Source organism: Apus apus, chromosome 13 (genome assembly GCF_020740795.1).
Source record: "Apus apus isolate bApuApu2 chromosome 13, bApuApu2.pri.cur, whole genome shotgun sequence".
In the NCBI taxonomy this organism is placed as follows: Eukaryota; Metazoa; Chordata; class Aves; order Apodiformes; family Apodidae; genus Apus; species Apus apus.
Window position 1 is genome coordinate 10,098,654 of NC_067294.1, and position 16,727 is coordinate 10,115,380.

The 16,727-nt window shown below is 47.9% G+C and overlaps 1 protein-coding gene and 1 long non-coding RNA gene across 2 annotated transcripts; one reads left to right on the forward strand and one right to left on the reverse strand.

Annotated features, from left to right (window-relative positions):
- Positions 1-12,474: 12,474 nt before the first annotated feature.
- LOC127390244 (uncharacterized) lies at positions 12,475-14,346 on the reverse strand. The gene is made up of 3 exons (XM_051631559.1): positions 14,205-14,346; positions 13,568-14,126; positions 12,475-12,643 (listed from the first exon to the last, which is right to left on the reverse strand). The coding sequence occupies exons 1-3, from the start codon at positions 14,344-14,346 to the stop codon at positions 12,475-12,477; spliced, it is 870 nt and encodes a 289-aa protein (XP_051487519.1).
- A 500-nt stretch (positions 14,347-14,846) lies between these two features.
- Positions 14,847-15,355, forward strand: LOC127390027 (uncharacterized). The gene is made up of 2 exons (XR_007890795.1): positions 14,847-14,968; positions 15,159-15,355. It is a non-coding gene; the product is annotated as an uncharacterized LOC127390027 (long non-coding RNA).
- Positions 15,356-16,727: the final 1,372 nt, after the last annotated feature.

The window sequence follows — 16,727 nt, forward strand, 5'->3', positions numbered from 1 at the left end:
GTTTTCTCTTCCGAGTATGACCAAGTGCCATTAGTTCAATTTCAGTATCTCTATACCTGATACCTGACTGCAACCTGACAGATCTCCAGCAATGGCAACTGTGTCTCTGAGGTGCTGAAATGCTAGAGAGAAAGAAGACACAAGAAAGAAAGCCATCTCTGCAGTGTGTGGTCCTGCTCCTGAGCTTGTCCAACAGTTTAGATCCTTTCAAGATGCAGAAAGGCAAGGAATTAGGATTTATTCCTGCTGCAGAACTGTATTTATAAGGCAAATAGAAAGAAAGGTATCAGAAGAAAGGGGAGGTACAAAGCAGGGGCTGGATTAGCTGCCTTTAACTGCTTTGGTCTCATTTTATCAGATAGGTGGAATTGCCACCAAAACAAAGGCCAGGAAGGACAACCCCTCTCTTTCCAGACTCAAGAAACAGTCGCTAAAGCCCATCCCTAGTGGAAAAAAAAAAAAAAAAAGCTGTGGGAGCATTTGCCAACATCTTCACATCACTAGTCAGGAACTGCGCAATCAGCCAGGAGAAGGGTGGGTGGATCAGCCCAACATTAACAAGCCCAGCTGGCTCTGCCTTGTGCCCTTCTCAATAGTTTCCAAAAACAGGGCAACGATTTACCATAAAGAGGCCCTGGGGCACTGACACGTTATTTTATTTCTGGCTTTGAACTTCAGAAACATCCAGCTCCATGGACGTGTGCCGTCCCTCACACCAGGTGAATTTACCCGGGGTCTCTGTTCCAGCCATACCACCGTTGGAAGGCTGCAGTGCCTGCTTTCCATCTGACAGCAGCACAGCTGAACAAGGGAGATGCAAAACTAATCGTACGGAGAAGGCAGCCAAAAAGGGATTCCAGCAACATGAAAACCAGAGGGAAATGCCAGAGTCATGCTATCTGTGATCAGTATCTGTGACCCTTCATTTTCCAAGAAGTAGCAATGATAAGGGAGCTCTGTCCAGGTGAAAGATATCAGCAGGGCTAATTGTAGCTGAGCAGACTGATTCTCATGGCAATGCTGTTATCTCCCTGGATTCCAGCTCCCAGCGCCTGCTGTCACTGCTCACAATATCCAGCAGCAAGAGAGAGAAAGGAAGAGAAAGGGGTAGGAAGGAGAGAGAAAAAATCAAGAAGAAAGGAATAGAGAAGGAAATAACAAACAGAAGGGAAAGTGTAAGAGTAGACAAAAAAAGAAATGGAAGAGAGAATATATGGAAAGAAGGGAAGGCAAATGGGAACCCTTAGCTTCTCCACAATTTCCTCTTAAAGGAGTTTCAAGAGAGTGGATCTGCTGGCAGAAATTGCTCACCGTGGGTGGATGGCAAAAGGCAAACTCAACTCATCCCTTCCCTGAGGAGGTACCTCTTCTGCAATGAAAGACAAGGCAGATGTGGAAGGCACAGAAGGCAGAGAAATACTACAGAGTCATGTTACCTCTCTGCTGGCTGCTTGCTGTGTGCAGAAAGCTCAAGAATTTTTTTTAAATGTCATAAAAAAGAGGAGAGTACTACTAATGAGCTGCTAAATAGGCTTAGTCTGTGTACATGTATCCACTACCAGTGCACATGCATCCACTACCATCACATCCTCTGATATTCCTGCACCCATCCACAAACCTCCTAGTCCTCCCTGCCCATCCTTTACAGTGCCCTCCTCAGTCTCCAGATTTTGGACAGCCCCAGGTTCAAATGGACATGAGCTCTGGGCAAGCTGTCCCCGCACAGTCCCTGAGCCATTCCCTGCACACCCCAGGAGCCTGTTTGCTCGTGCATGGCCAGCTGGACCTGTCCAACCTGCTGCGGCTGGCAGGTGGGTCTGGGCCACATGATTATTACCCTTGTTATTCCTTCTCAGATCCAGGTAAATACATGGTACAAGAGTCCATGGACCAGGGAGATGACGCTCAAAACAGCCACAGCAAAGGATGAAAGGAGCAATGAGAAGTGACTTGCTCAGGAGCATGTAGCAGAACGACAGCAACAACTAGTGCAAAGTGGAAGGGGTTTGTTGCAAAAATATTGGTGTCAGGAGCCAGCTGATATATGCTAGGTTATCCAAGACATCCACCTGAAGCTGGCAAGTATGATCCAGGACCTCCTGGAGACTGGTGGCCTTCTGGAGCAGCAGTTGGAGGCCAAGCAGGCAACCTAAGTACGCAAAATTAGCTACAGGCTTATTTGAAGAGCAATGCCTGATGCCTCAGGCCAGGCTGTCTCCTCATGCAAGGTTTCAGCTCTGCTCTGAGCAAAGACTTCCAGGCAGTGTTTGGAAGCTGCCATGTGGGCTGTGAGGAAAAAGGTCCAAAACCCTCACAACAATTCTTAGAACAGTGTACTTAAGGAATAAATGTAACGAGGATGAGAAGAGAAAATAAGACTTTGTACCCAGTCAAGGCCAATGCCATCAACAAAAGCAGTGTCAGTCTAAAAGTGACCTCCTGGGTTATATCTAGACAGTCAATGGGTACTCTCAGTGCACATAATCTTATTAAACTTTAATTTTTCATTTTACGTACCTACATTTTTACATTATAAATAGAATCAACCCTTTGCACTATAGAGAAAAATTGCACAAATCATTCCTGATGACAGCACTTTAAAGGAAAGTCAAACTGCTGAAATGGTGGAAGCCACAAACCCCAACCAGAACATGTTGAAAAGCTCAACAAGCTTTAGATGAGAACAACTTTTACTGCAAGTATGGAAAAAACTACCTGAACTGTTTGTTCTGATTTATTCAATCAGTTTGATTGAGGTACTTTATCATGCAAGTGTTAATTAATTACTTGAAAAGCAGGAACATTTATTTTCCCATTCTAGCCATGAAAAAGTATTTCAGAATGCATTCTGCTCATACTAAAACTTTGAAGACCCTGACCAGGAAAAATACCTCATTTAACTCACCTTAACACCTCAGCTTCACACACAGAACAGGCCTCCATATACTTACTTTTTCATATGTATTTGATACATTACACAGTTCCATGTAGATACTAATTCCTTCTTGTGATTTCTTTTCTGAATGCCCATTTTGATCCTGACAAATGTTAAGATAAATCACAAAAGAAAACCAAGAAGGAAGGAAGGAAGGAAGGAAGGAAGGAAGGAAGGAAGGAAGGAAGGAAGGAAGGAAGGAAGGAAGGAAGGAAGGAAGGAAGGAAGGAAGGAAGGAAGGAAGGAAGGAAGGAAGGAAGGAAGGAAGGAAGGAAGGAAGGAAGGAAGGAAGGAAGGAAGGAAGGAAGGAAGGAAGGAAGGAAGGAAGGAAGGAAGGAAGGAAGGAAGGAAGGAAGGAAGGAAGGAAGGAAGGAAGGAAGGAAGGAAGGAAGGAAGGAAGGAAGGAAGGAAGGAAGGAAGGAAGGAAGGAAGGAAGGAAGGAAGGAAGGAAGGAAGGAAGGAAGGAAGGAAGGAAGGAAGGAAGGAAGGAAGGAAGGAAGGAAGGAAGGAAGGAAGGAAGGAAGGAAGGAAGGAAGGAAACCCAAAAAAGTGCTATGCATCATTTTCTTATGTAATAAAGTCTCTTCCTGAGAATCTGAATAAACACATGGTAAGTTGTATAACTGTGTCAGTAAATGTGTACAGGTATGGTGAAAACCAGAACAAATGTCATGCAAGGGCTGTATTTAGGACTCTGACCTACATCCTCTGGTCAACCACAGCAGACCAGTTTAAGATGCCCAAAGGATTTTGCTGTGGCTGACTGATGGTCACCATTCCTGGAGCAAAACTGGCATCACAGGACACACACCTCCATCTCAGGAGCTTCAGAGAGGAGTTTGTACATCAGCTTAAGCCATCAACAAAGGTCTATTTGCCCCCAAAAAATAAGCACTTGGGCTGGAGGGCTGAAAGTGCAGCTCATCCTGTCCCACCAGAACACAAGATGGAGAAATGAGGGCAGTAATGTCTTCAGCTGATGCAGCTGGACTCACCAGAGCACATTAGCCAGAAAAACTGGCTGCAAGCAGTCCCAACAAAGTGACCCAGGATTTCTGCAAGTTAATAACTATAACCTGCATCAGTCTGAAGCAGGACTGGAATTCATGACATTAACATCTTGATATAAAGCATTATAATGTCAGTGATTTTAATCACGCAGGTACATACCAGCACACCATGCCCACCATGCCTAAGCCAAAACTGTTCTGTGCAGAAGAAAGGCACAGCAATACAGCAAAAGCAGATAAGGAATTTCCACCCATGTTGCCCCACCCCATATTCCTCCCCTGTAGCTGCAGTGGACAGGAGATGGAGGGATCATAAGTAAGTTGGTTTTCCCCGGGCAGAAGGAATCAGGGCAGCATAGATGCAACCCACAGCCCACCCCTGCCTTGTCAGAGTTCGCCAACCTTCCTTCGCCCTGCCCCACCAGGTCCTTCCGTGCTGCCAGCAGCTCCTGCACCCACTCACAGCCGTGAGCTGCTCAGACTCTGCAGGAAGGCCCTGGCCATCAGCAGCGATGCCTGTGCACACTGCTCAGACCCAGCGTCTCTGAGAGACCATTTCCCTGTTCTGCAGCACCATCTTGCAGCAAGAGGGAGGAAAGCACCTTTCCCGGCAACAGCACGGAAAGGTGGACCTGAAGGACATGGCAGTCTGGACTGCACTTGCAGCCAGGAGCAAACCAGACAGTAGATGAAATCTTTTGATTAGTGATGGAGAATCATGGCCTTTAGCATCCCAGACAAACCCCAGCATCAACACTGGGGTTCAAATGAGCCCAGGAATAGTCTGCATGATCCATATTCTATTGTTAAAATCCCTCTGCCATCGCAGCCCCTTTTGTGCCTACCTCTCTTACCAGCAGCTGCTTTTCACTCAAATAAAACTAAGATTATCTGCTAAACTCTCTGCTTGAGCCTGCCCGTGGGCATTGCTCCCAGCACAGCCACCAGCCTGCCCAGTACAGGCACAGCCACATCATGGTGGGAAGGAAACAAGTGTGAATCATTTGCACAAAGGCAGCAGCAGGAGTCTAATTTGTCTCCATAACCTCTAAAATGCTGTTCCCCAGTCCCACATCTTCCATGTTGTCTCCCAGGCAGTTTCAGAGCATCAGGGAGAGCAAAGGATGACAGCTTTCTCCTGTCAGTATCTAGATTTCTCAGATAACGCTGAGAATAACAGCAGAGAAGGTGCAAGTACTTAAAATAGGAAGCCTATTAACTTAGAACTACCAAAAAATGGCCAATAGGCTCTGAAATGGTGGAAACTTGATATGAACTTTAAGAAAGATTCAAGTGATTATTTCAAGAGCCCTTATAGTAAAATAAATTAAAATTTAATAAGGCTATTTTCAGGAAAGTTACACTCAGACCATTTGTGTCATTAACCCTGAAGCTAGTTGCATCTTTTAATGAGAAAAATAATCTAAATGGATTAAACTTACCCATCACCAAGACACCAGATTTTTTAATTCTCCAGTAAAAGAAAAGTGGAGTGGCATGGAGCTGTGAAACAGGGCAAAGCTCATCCTCCTACACACTGCACCGTGCATTTCCCCCCTTGTGTCAGGCAGTGTGAGTGCACATCAAATCTTATTTCTATTAAAGAAAAACCCGGATATCTTAACCAGAGGAGGACTGAGAACAGCCACCACATTGTGTGTTGACTCTTGAAGGAGAAGCTTTGCCTCCTTTTGGCAACACCAGCTTTTCCCACAAAGCCACATCTCAGATTTGTATGCAGCAGTGGGAAAGGAGTATAAACTGTTCTAAACTCATTGGGTTGTGCAGGCCACAGATTATGGTCGGGATTACCAAAGCTATGTACATCTTCTCAAATTATTGGGTTGGGGTTTTTTGCTCCTGTCTATTTTTCTATTCACAGACTCTCTGGTGCTCTGAACTCTGCGTGTCCCGGCTCTAGCTGGGAGTGGTGCAGCTTCCACATCTGCTTCAGTCTTTCCCAACATCCATAGCCCTCACCCTCTCCTCCCTGCAGTACCTTTCTGTGTTCACTTGAAGGCAACCTTGCGCCACACGTCTGTGAAAAGCAAGAGGCTGGGAAAGCACCGCAGCTGCTTCAGCCGACAGCCCACCGTGCAGGTGGCAAGATGCTGAACTCCAGGCGCAGAGAGAAAACAGCTTAATTGTTCGTATAAGGTTTGATTCATCAACATTTGCACGCTGCTGAGTTTTCATTTAGCTCCTCTAAATGGGATTTCACCGCTCGCTGGTCACAGTCTTGTAAAGTGCAGGAAAGGGACGATCTGCAGCTGCACAGGGGCCCTGGGTGATGCTTCAGTGCTCAATATTTTGGCTCTTCACCAAAAGCATCAACAGTGACCACAACTAATAGCAGGGAAAGAGTGGGAGCTCAGTTTTGAGCAGGGATAGAACATGCTGGAAAGTTTATAGATAAGAATGATATTTCCTAATCAGCTGCCCCTGAGGAATTTTATCCTTGGGTACTCAGGGAGCTAGTTATCTTGGCCATTAGCAAACTTGTGAGGGACAGGTGAGATACCAGCAGACGGGCAAAGGGCAAAAGTAGCTTCTCTCTTCAAAAGCAGGGAATGAGAGGAACCATCCTGTGATGCCAGGAAAAATACTGAGAGAAATAAGTACCTGAAAAAAAGCCAAGATGAATAGCAGGACCCATGGTCTCATCAAGAGCAAGTGGTACAACATGGAAATATGTTTTATGCAGAAAAGAAGAATACAAGGAGATGAAATATAGAAAAAATTAAGAGTCCAGAGCTTTAAAAATGTCTTCCATTCATTTCAGGGAACAGACACATTGATAAATTATATACATCCACCTCTTGACACTACTTTGGAAAGAACAACCAATAACATTACTGTGCATTAAGCTGCATTTATGAAACCACTCTTTAGAGCAGAGCAGTATTTAACATTCTTTTCTTTTCCTTCTGCTCAAAATGGCCATCTGGCAACAGATTTTCTGGAATGAAGCCTTTTCTCTGATTTCTGTTTGGGGACAAATCTGTGCCAACTTCCAGCAGTTCATGTGATTTAGAGCTGCAGAATATAGTTCTCTTCTGAAACATACGTGGGCTTGAAGTCAAATTCAGATACTGAAAAGATCTGCTGTGAAGCAAGCTGTGGGTTACAACACAGTTTTTTCTTGGTGTGCATGCAGTATGTCAAACTGGAAAGATTTGCATCCCTTTCCACCCCGTCGTCACTGCACACACAGGGCCTTGGAGACACAGAGAAAAAGGTCTCATCTAATGACCTGCACCACAATTGTCTGGTCCCAATTCTCCCTGGTCGATAGGCAGAAAATAGTAAGAAATTAAATCTAAGTCCCTGCTTGGAAACCTCAGACCAGTTTTCTGATCTTTTTTCCAAATGTCCCAGCACACTGATGACAGGGCTTTGACAGAGCCTTCCCAGTCCTATCATTTCCTAGCCTGTTTAATACTCAAAAAGAAAACAAAAAGCAGTGTCCATTCCCCTGACTCCCTCTAAACCTGCCTGCAGGGAATATGCTCTGGTGTCCTCCATACAAGCCAGTTCACCAACCCTTTCTCATATCCTGACCCCAAACAGCCTGCATCTCCCTATGGCTCTTACCCAGCACTAACATTTTGCCCTTCTGTTTAGACCACTTCTCTAACTAGTTTTGCTGTGACATCACTCTTAACCATTTGGATCCACTGAATCCAAAGAAGTGTGTGTTGGAGAAGCCAAATAAGAGAAACTAATGAACCCCCCTTCCTTGGAATAACCTGCCTAGGCTGTATTTCACCTGAATAAACAGGATGCCAGTGCCATGTGCATGCACACAGATAACAGAGCACATTACCTGTTGAAATCAGGCAGGAGCACAAGATGCTGCTTTGCACTAGAAGAGCAAAGAAGGTCTGAGTTTGCTCTGTAGACAGCTGTCAGCTCCTTGGACCCACCAGCTGTGCTTCGGCCACAGCTAGACTACAATCTGCTGGCCATGTCAAATGTCCCATTCCTCCAAGTCTGCAGAGCTCAGAGAAAAGAGGATGCAGACAGTGCTTTATCTTGCTGACAACTTTATTTTCTGAAATCAGTTGGAAACAATACATTCAGCTATTGCCAAAAAAGATCACCAACAGCTATTGGCATCATCAGCCCTCGGTTACGTGGCTTCCCAAGTATGGGGATGACAGATTCATATTAATTCCAGTCAGCAAATGGATTATAAATACTCCTCCAGCCAGTTGCCACCTGATAGGACTGGCCTTGAGTCCTCCAATTGTGGAAGGGAGTTGTCAACTCTAAATTTACCCACCAGCATGTATTGTATAAAACATACTACTCTGTGATCCTTGGTAGACACTTATGCTGTAGCCCAGCGTGGATTAGACCAGAAACTGCTAGTTCCATCAACCAGACAGACATCTCACTATTGCTTATCTCAAGACTTCAATGGCAGAAAGGAGAGAGGGATGGGTTTGACAGGATGCGTCGGTGCGTTGGTCATGCAATTGTCACAGCGGTTCCATCAACTCTGAGTTAATAAAGTGATCAAAAGCTAGGCCCACCTAACACCTTTCTGATGAGGTAACAGCTTCCATTCCTAAGGATAGCCTTTCCCATCAGTAAAATGAACAGCACAGCTGATACAAGTAAACCCACTCCAAGGATGGGGTGTCCAAAACTAGATAGAGCTGATACAAAGCGGACTGAGATAGTATTCCCTGTAAAGTGCAGTAGGCAGGATACTGAAAGTTTGTACAAATGAACTGTTCACTTGAGGAACTATAATTAGACAGATTTAACTTCTACAAAAAGCAAGCAAGTGAGGAGCTCTATATTTTTCTAGCTTTAGAACAGTCCTGGTGCCTGCAAATTGGGCAGATGCAGATGCAAGTAGCACCTGTCTGCACTAGATTTTCTCACCCCAAAATAAGGGTCTGCCCAATTGGGAGGACAGTTGGTAAATGATCAGTCCAGGGCCCTTATGTAAAGTAAGCCCTTTTTTTTTTTTGCCTGTTGCTTGTTCATGCACAAAAGCTTTCCAAGCTCATCAGCTGGAGACAGTACCTCATCCCTGTTGCTCGATGTCCGCAGATAAAACCTGCCCTTAGCTAGACAAAGGCATGGCAGTCACATGGCTGTTGGGGGCTGCGTGACATTTTGCTCTGCTTTGGACTTCTTCTGATTTCATGCCCCATGTTATTAGCACTCCTGAGGACACCCAGCCTCCCAGGCAGCACCAAGAGCCTTGTGTTCACCATCTCTACCCACAGCCTGGGAGACATGGGGGCTCCCAGGCAGGGCTGCAGGTCCTACAAGATGGCACTCAGCCACAGAGTGAGGGACCTGAGCCAAACAACCCAGAGGCTGCTCCTGGATGTAGAAGGCTCTCCCACCTAATGGAGACTTGCCCCATACTTCCATTATTTTCACCTGCTGAGCACTTTTTAGCAGTTGAGCCAAAATGGTACCTGGCCTCTTTCTGGAAAGCTTCAGGGGAGAACAAGGCTGGAAAATGATGCATCACAAAAATCCTAGGGATCTTTGCTTTGAGAAATTGTAGCATGCCTCTCCATTTAGGAAAAGATTTGACCTTGTGCCTTTTTACCAGAAACAGGCATTTTTGTCACCTAAATATAACCAAGCTAGACACACTGCTGAACAGCAGCTCCCCATGCTTTCTACATAGTTGGCAGAGTGTAGCATCTTTTAACATCAAAAATTCAGAAGCAGTGTGCATCCTGCTCACTTTGTGAGGCAGAGCCTTTAGGAAAAAAGCAAAGCTGAAGTAAAACCAAAAGCCCAATGGGGAATGTACCCAGCAGAGAGTCACATCCAAAGTGCCCAGTTCCTGACTTTGCAGCTCACACAATGTCCCTTTTGCCTCATTTTTGCTCATGTGTGATACATATATAAGGTCATTCAGAGCAACTCCAGTCATACAACAGGTTTTTTCAAAAAGCAGATTTACTTCAGGGCTGGTGGAGCTTAGAATTTAAAAAGTACAGAGTTACTCAAATCAAAACGTAAAGTAGAAATCTGTATTACTGGACGTCTTATCCTCCTGGAACTTTAATCCAAATAATATTAACAAGTCATTTGGAATAAAGGTGATGGGAATGAGAACAGGAGAGAGAGTCAACTAAGCAAATGATCTACTCTATTTCCATTAGATCTCCACCACAGAGTTACACCAGCAGTGATGAGTCCATGGCCTCCTGCTGCAGTACACTTCAAGTCACAGCACAAACAGAGCCAAGAATCAGTCCAGCAAAGGTTTCCTATCCCTGATGAAATTTAAATTCCCAAGACAGGAGATACATGGTCATTTTTCAGTCCGTTTTGCCACAACTTCCATCACCTTAAGTGCAGAGCACTGCCTGATTGTGAACTACTGGATCAGGTTCATATTTTGTAAATGTTATTGTTATTTTATGAACTTTGGCATCAATGAGAACAAAACTAGAGAGGCTGGAATATGACACAATGGTTTTGAGATTGGCTGTTATTTGTCCATTTTTTAAAAGGTGGGGAGGGAGAAGGAAAAGGATAGTTTAGAATTGTGGTTAAACACATTTTTTTCTCTAGAGGCATTTAGGGTTTTTGCTTTGCTTTGTTTATTCTTCTTTGGGACTAAGTAAAGTCATATTTTTAAACACAGGACATCCCCCCTTTCCTTTTTAAATACTGAAATTCTACGAGTCATCCTAGACAGGGCTCAGGCTGCTCTGACTGCTTGAAGCCAAATGCATCTTTGAGTGTTTTCTTGTAGCTTAAGAAAGTATTTTTTCAGTCATTCCACTTGGTTGTACCTTTTTTCACTTTCCAGGAGTGGTTCAGTTTCATGACTTTTTCCTTTAAATCACAGCATGTAATAGAGTTCATAGTTTGGGCCTCAGTTCTGTTATGATACTTAAAGCATGAGTCCTCATAGTTCAGATATTGAAAATTTGACCAGCACTTTAGGGTCTTACTCAATCAGCACTTATATATTTCCTTACTTCTCTTTTTGGGGTTTTACTGTCTTTTTACTTTTCTTAGAAGTGGATGCATAATTCCACTCTAACACACATTAAACCAAGGGCATGTTTTTAACCAAAGCACGTTTTGACAGAATGAGTCTGTGAAGAACTAGGGCCCTGGCTGAAAGCACCTGTCCCCTCCAGGATGGACTCTGCCAAACAGGAGGGCTGGAAGCCATAGGGCAGCTAATCCTGAACTACAAGTATGGAAGCAGCAGGGGAAGCAACTTCTGCTGGACACACTGAAGGAAAAAAGCTTCAGAAAATACTTTGTGATAGAGATTTCCACCTCCCCGTGTGAGCTGTGCCTAAAATGCATTTCCAAACCCAAAGCATTGCAGTGAGGATCCCAGGGGCTTCACTCCCCATGTGCAGACACAGTGTGGAGTATCTCTCAGCTGGAGCTGGAGGTCGGGAGTGCATCGCTGAGGCGAGTGCCCCGGGCACAGAGGGGCTGCACTGGGGCAGCTGCAGGATCGGAGTGGAGAAGGCATCTGGGAAGAAGCAATGCAGAGCCTGACAGCTCAGAGACAGCCAGATGTTTTCATCATTATGGAAAAAATCTGTTGGTGCCTCTTTGCCCAGAGAAACACTGGAGGAGGAAATATCCTCTTGAGCTCTGATCAGGGCTGCATATTAAAACTGCCATGGGCCAGGGTCAAAAAACAACAGAAGTGGGAGGAAGAGATCTTTCCTGACTCCAGCTCTAACATTCAACGTGAAGGTGCCCCAAAGACTGCACTGCTTCCCCAGAGATCTTTTCCCAAACCACTGCCTCAGAGAGCTGGAGAGACAGGGCCTGAAAGATGGGCCCAAGTGATGTTCCTGCAGCACCCTCCCTCCTGCCCTGTGCTCCCTCATCCCTCCAGCTGCAGCAGGTGCTACTCTGGGGAAGTGCAGCCTGAGGGACAGGTAGCCCTGGAGCTGCATCGTGCTGGAGACACAGAGCCCTGGGGCTGCAAGGAAACTGAGCAAACAGGGGCTAGGGACCCCTGCCCTGGCTTACAAAACCAGCACTGAAGGACACCCGCTGCCCTCCTGGCTGCAGACACCCCTTTCCAACTCTGGTTTCTTGCTGTAACCAAGACCAAGAGACACCTAAGAACAAGATCTAGAACCGCGTTTTCCACGGGGTAATAGGTTCCAGGTTTTCCTGCCTTTCCCCACATCCCCCGCAGGCTCCGCTGCCCTTCCCAGCCTGAGCATCCCGACAGGCTGCAGGACGCCAGGATACAGCCAGCCCCTTCCCTCTGGCCGCCCTGGGCCTCCCCCCCGGGCAGCTTCTCGGGATTCATCCCTCCCTCCCCAGGGATCTCCCCTTCTCTAAAGCACCGCGACCCCGTCTCCCGCCGGCTCCTCTCACTAATTTTAGCTTTCAGGCACGAAAGATACGGTGCAATTAAAAACCAAGAGTAACCACCCGAGGACCGCCCGGGAGAAACGCGTGCAAATCCGTAAGAAAACGCCAACAGCCAAACCCAAATCCCTCCGATTTCTTTAAGAAATAAATCTTATCCGCGAAATAAAAGGGCGGTTAACGTTTCATGCATTTCCCTTGAATTTTTTGGTTCTTTAATTGACAAATAGAAAAGGCGGAGAGTGCCTGGGCTCGGGAACGGAGCAGACCTGGCAGAAACGAAGGCAGGCACCGAGGCACCTCTCCCTCCATTCCTCCCTTTCTTCTTTTTACAATATTGCTGGAGCTACAAGGAAAGAAAAAAACAGCATCACCACAAAAAAAGTTCCCGTTTAATTGGCGTTTTTCCCTCTACAGCCGAAAAACGGGCAGATAATTAATGCAGAAATTGGGTAAAAAAAAATGCATATTTGGTTTTATTTATGCGACCTTCCTTTGAAATTTAAAAATAAATCACTGTGAAGGCTTTCGAAACTTGGAAATTTTAGCCAGGAAAAATAAAATAAAATGTGTAAAAATCTAGAACTTGTGGATTTTCGTTTCTTTCCACCCTTTTTTTCTTGATGCACACTTGAATATATATCGTATTTTACGTTCGCTGAATTGTATACCCGTCAGGGTGATGAAAACACTATTCCGCACATATATCTGCCAGATTCTCTCTCTCATATATTTTAATTTTGCATGGATTTCTTTCCAAACGTTTTTCGCTCTGCAAAACAAGCCGCGGGAGCACTCGGAATTTTATAGAGAGAATGAAGAAACGGGACCCGTGGGAGGAACGGACCCATTCCTCGTCAGACCGCCAAAAACCGAACAAGGGATCGTTTCCCCACTTTGAGAAAAAGAAGGACCCAAGGCCTGATCCTGCTCCCGGGAGTGAGTCGCCCGGGAGCCCCGTGGGAGCGGGCAGAGCCCCGGCCCCCTCGAACTGCTCGGAGCCCGTTTTCCTGGTGCCTCTGTAGAATTTAAGGGTGGGAAAGGAGGAACCGGCTCCACCAAACCCGCGGGTTTCGGGGCAAAGATGAAAGCAGGTCCAAGTTTATTTCCCTTCTTTTTTTTTTTTTTTCCTTTTTTTATTGTTGGCTTTTTGGGTTTTGTTAAATTGCTTTTGGTTTTGTTGCTTGATTGGGTTTTTTTGTTTTGTTTTGTTTGTTTGCTTTTTTGGTGGGGGATGTTGTTGTGTTTTGTAAAGCCGGTTTATTATTACCTGGAAGACGCCTGGCACTCCCATTCCGGCAGCCATTCCGGGGGCGGGTGGGGGATTTTACTGGACAGGGGGAGACCCGTCCCGCCTGTGCCGCCCCCGGGGCAGCCCCAGCTGCACCGCGGCGAGTGCGGGAAAAGAAACCAGGCAGCCTCGGGAAGCCGCCTTCCCGGTGCAGGGGACAGGGAGGAAAGGCAGAGGCTCCCAGCCCCGCAAAGGCTCCGTGGGAGCGGAAGGGGCAGCTCGGCTGGGACAGGGTCCCCCCCCTCGTCCCCCGACTTGCCCTTGGAGCAGCCGATTTCATGCCTCTCCGGTTGTGGGTCACAGGCTGGGCCTTCGCCGGAGCAAAAGGGACACGGCCGAGAGACGCCGGAGCAGAGGTGGGGGTCAGGGCTCTGTAACTCGACTCGCCCAGACTCATCCTTCCGGCAGTCCCGGCGGAGGTGATCCCCCCTCGGGAAGGGGCTTTCCTGGAGGGTCCTGCCCGCAGCCCCGGGAGAAAGGGCAGCGCGGCGGGGCTGAGAGCCGGCCCCCCGGGCAGAGCGGTGGCTGGGAACGCTGCCTGTCCCTCATCTCTGCGCGGGGGCGGGGAGGGGAGGAAAAAGCTTTTAAAACAAATAAAGCCCAACCACTGTCTCACGTTGAATATGGCTCCCCCCGACCTGCGCCTCCAGGCTGCGCTCCCCTTCTCCGCGCTGCGCGGCCAAGGGCAGACCCCAGAGAGGGGGATCGGAGCAGGGCCCCCCCGGCTCCCCAGGAGCGCAGAGCATGCACGGTGACATCGCAAGACGGATTGGATTTGCACGGCCAGCAGGAAGTATCCGAGGAGTCAGACTTTTATCTCCTCTGGAAAACATCGTGCGGACAGACAAACTGCAAACTCCCTGAAACCCTGCTCCGATCCCGGTGGAGCTGCTGGGAACCTTTCCGCCCAGGGGAGGTGGATCGGGCCAAAGCTCCGAGGGAGAGGGCAGGGCAGTCCGGCCGCGTTTTAGAGCTTTGCTCTCCGAAACAGCCCGCACCTTATGGTGCCTGGAAGGTCTTTCGTTATTAAAACAGTTTTCTTGACCATCGCTAGGCACGGATGTGTCCTGGCTACTGGACAAACCGTTGTTGTATTTACCAAATGTGAAAAGTCTCTTCGATGGTTTAATTTTCACATCCCTAAAATAACCGTATTGCTTCTGCCGTGTGTGCGTTCCCCTTGGAAACGTCACGAGCAAACGCCGTTGTGTTTAACTGGCCGCGTTAAAAAAGCTTTTACTGGCGCAGAAAACCAGCGGGTCCTGCGATCGCTGCCCGGGTGCTGGGAGAGGGACAGCGGGAAGGACGACGAAATCCCAGATCGTTCTCTCTTCACCAGCGAACCCAGCACAGTTACCGGCAGAAAAACTTACAGGCAGGGTAAATTTAAAGCTTTTGGTTTATCTGGCCGGCTCCCAGCTTTCGCTTCAGCCGGGAGGGGTGGTGGAGAAAAACCACCTCCAGCGCCTGAGGTGCAAAAGCCAGCTTGCTTGTCAGATTCCAGGCACGGAGCCCAGGGCAGGAGGGGAAAATCCATGGTGGCTTTTGCTATCCAAGTCTCTCTGCCCAGGTCACCCCGCCTGAGTCACCGACGGTGACGGAAAGCGGCGACCGAGCCCTGTCCCGGGATCGCCCCCCGCGCTGCCTGCGGCCTGCCTGGAAACCGAGGGGGAGAAAAGGGGGGGTGATACCAAGCCCAAAACCACCCGGGACAGTTTTATTCCGAGCTTTCCATAAACTGTCCTGAAATAAAGTGAAGACACTCCGGTGCTTTCTGGTTGCTGCATTCGTTTGCTGTGCCCCGGCATCAGCCCGCCCGGCTGCATCAGCGCTCTGCACGGAGGGAAGGGGCCCGATGCTTTCTTAAGGGCAAGGCAGGGATGAGCTGGGATCCGACAGCGGCGGGCAGGAGCCCGGGAAGCCGGATGCCGAGCAGCGGCGGCGGGGATGGCAGCGGAGCGGCCACCTCGCACCTGCCCCGCCGCCGGGTAGAGGGGCTGTCCCGGCGGATCCCCCGGGCTCACGGAGCAGCGGTCTCCACCACCGGGCAGAGGGGAGGCCCCTCGCCAAGGCCGCCCTCATATCAAGGTCAAAACTCTTTTTTTTCTTGCGCAATGCCCGAGGACGGAAAGGCCCAGCCAGGGCCGCCGAGCGGGGATGCGCTCCTCGCCAGCAGCCCCGGCACTAGAAGCAGAGTGGGGCGGCCGGCAAAGGGGGGCTTCGTTAGAGCTTGCAAGAAAGGGGGGAGTGGAGGATGAATAAAAGAATGGGGAAGAAAGAAAACAAGAAAAGAAAAGAAAAGAAAAGAAAAGAAAAGAAAAGAAAAGAAAAGAAAAGAAAAGAAAAGAAAAGAAAAGAAAAGAAAAGAAAAGAAAAGAAAAGAAAAGAAAAGAAAAGAAAAGAAAAGAAAGCAAGAAAAGGTAGCAAGAAAAGGAAAAGGTTTTAGCTGTAGCAAAGTGGCGCGTCTGGACAGCTCCAAAGCCGGTTAACTTCAGAAATCCAGAGGGATGAAAGCAAACCCTTCCCCGGCCCCAGCCATCTCCCGCAGCCGGGCAATGGGGCTCCTTCGCAGCCCCCAGACCCCTTCCGGGACCCCCGGTGGGACCCCGCCACGGCGGACACCCACAGCGAACCAGCCAGCAGGCCGGAAGGATTTATTCAACCAGGGCTCGCCGTTGTGTAGCATCCTTTTCCAATCATTTCAAAGCAATAACAGGGCAAAAGGCCTTGGGTAGCCCTTGGGGACCCACAGAGATCCCAGGGTCCCAGCAGCTCTCGACGCCCACGATGAGAACCATGAGATTGGCACAAGCGCTCGCAAGGAAACCCTAATAAGCTATTTCTGGACTACTGGCTCTTAACAAATCTATAGCACCTGAAGTGTTAGCACTCAATTAGTGACAAGGTTTCAAACCCCGGCGTTTACTGGTGAGGTATAAACAGTGTTCTCGGGAGATAGCCGGGAATTAGAGCGGGAGGGGGGCCTGGACATCTTAACCGACTGGGATTAAGAGGAAAACTTTTTTTAAAGGCCTCATCTCTCTCTCTCTCTCTTAACAGTCCGAGGTGTCGAAAGCTCAGGGGGAAAGAGGATGTGCTCCCCGGAGCTAATTGCGGAGCTGGGGTATTTTTTGCTGTT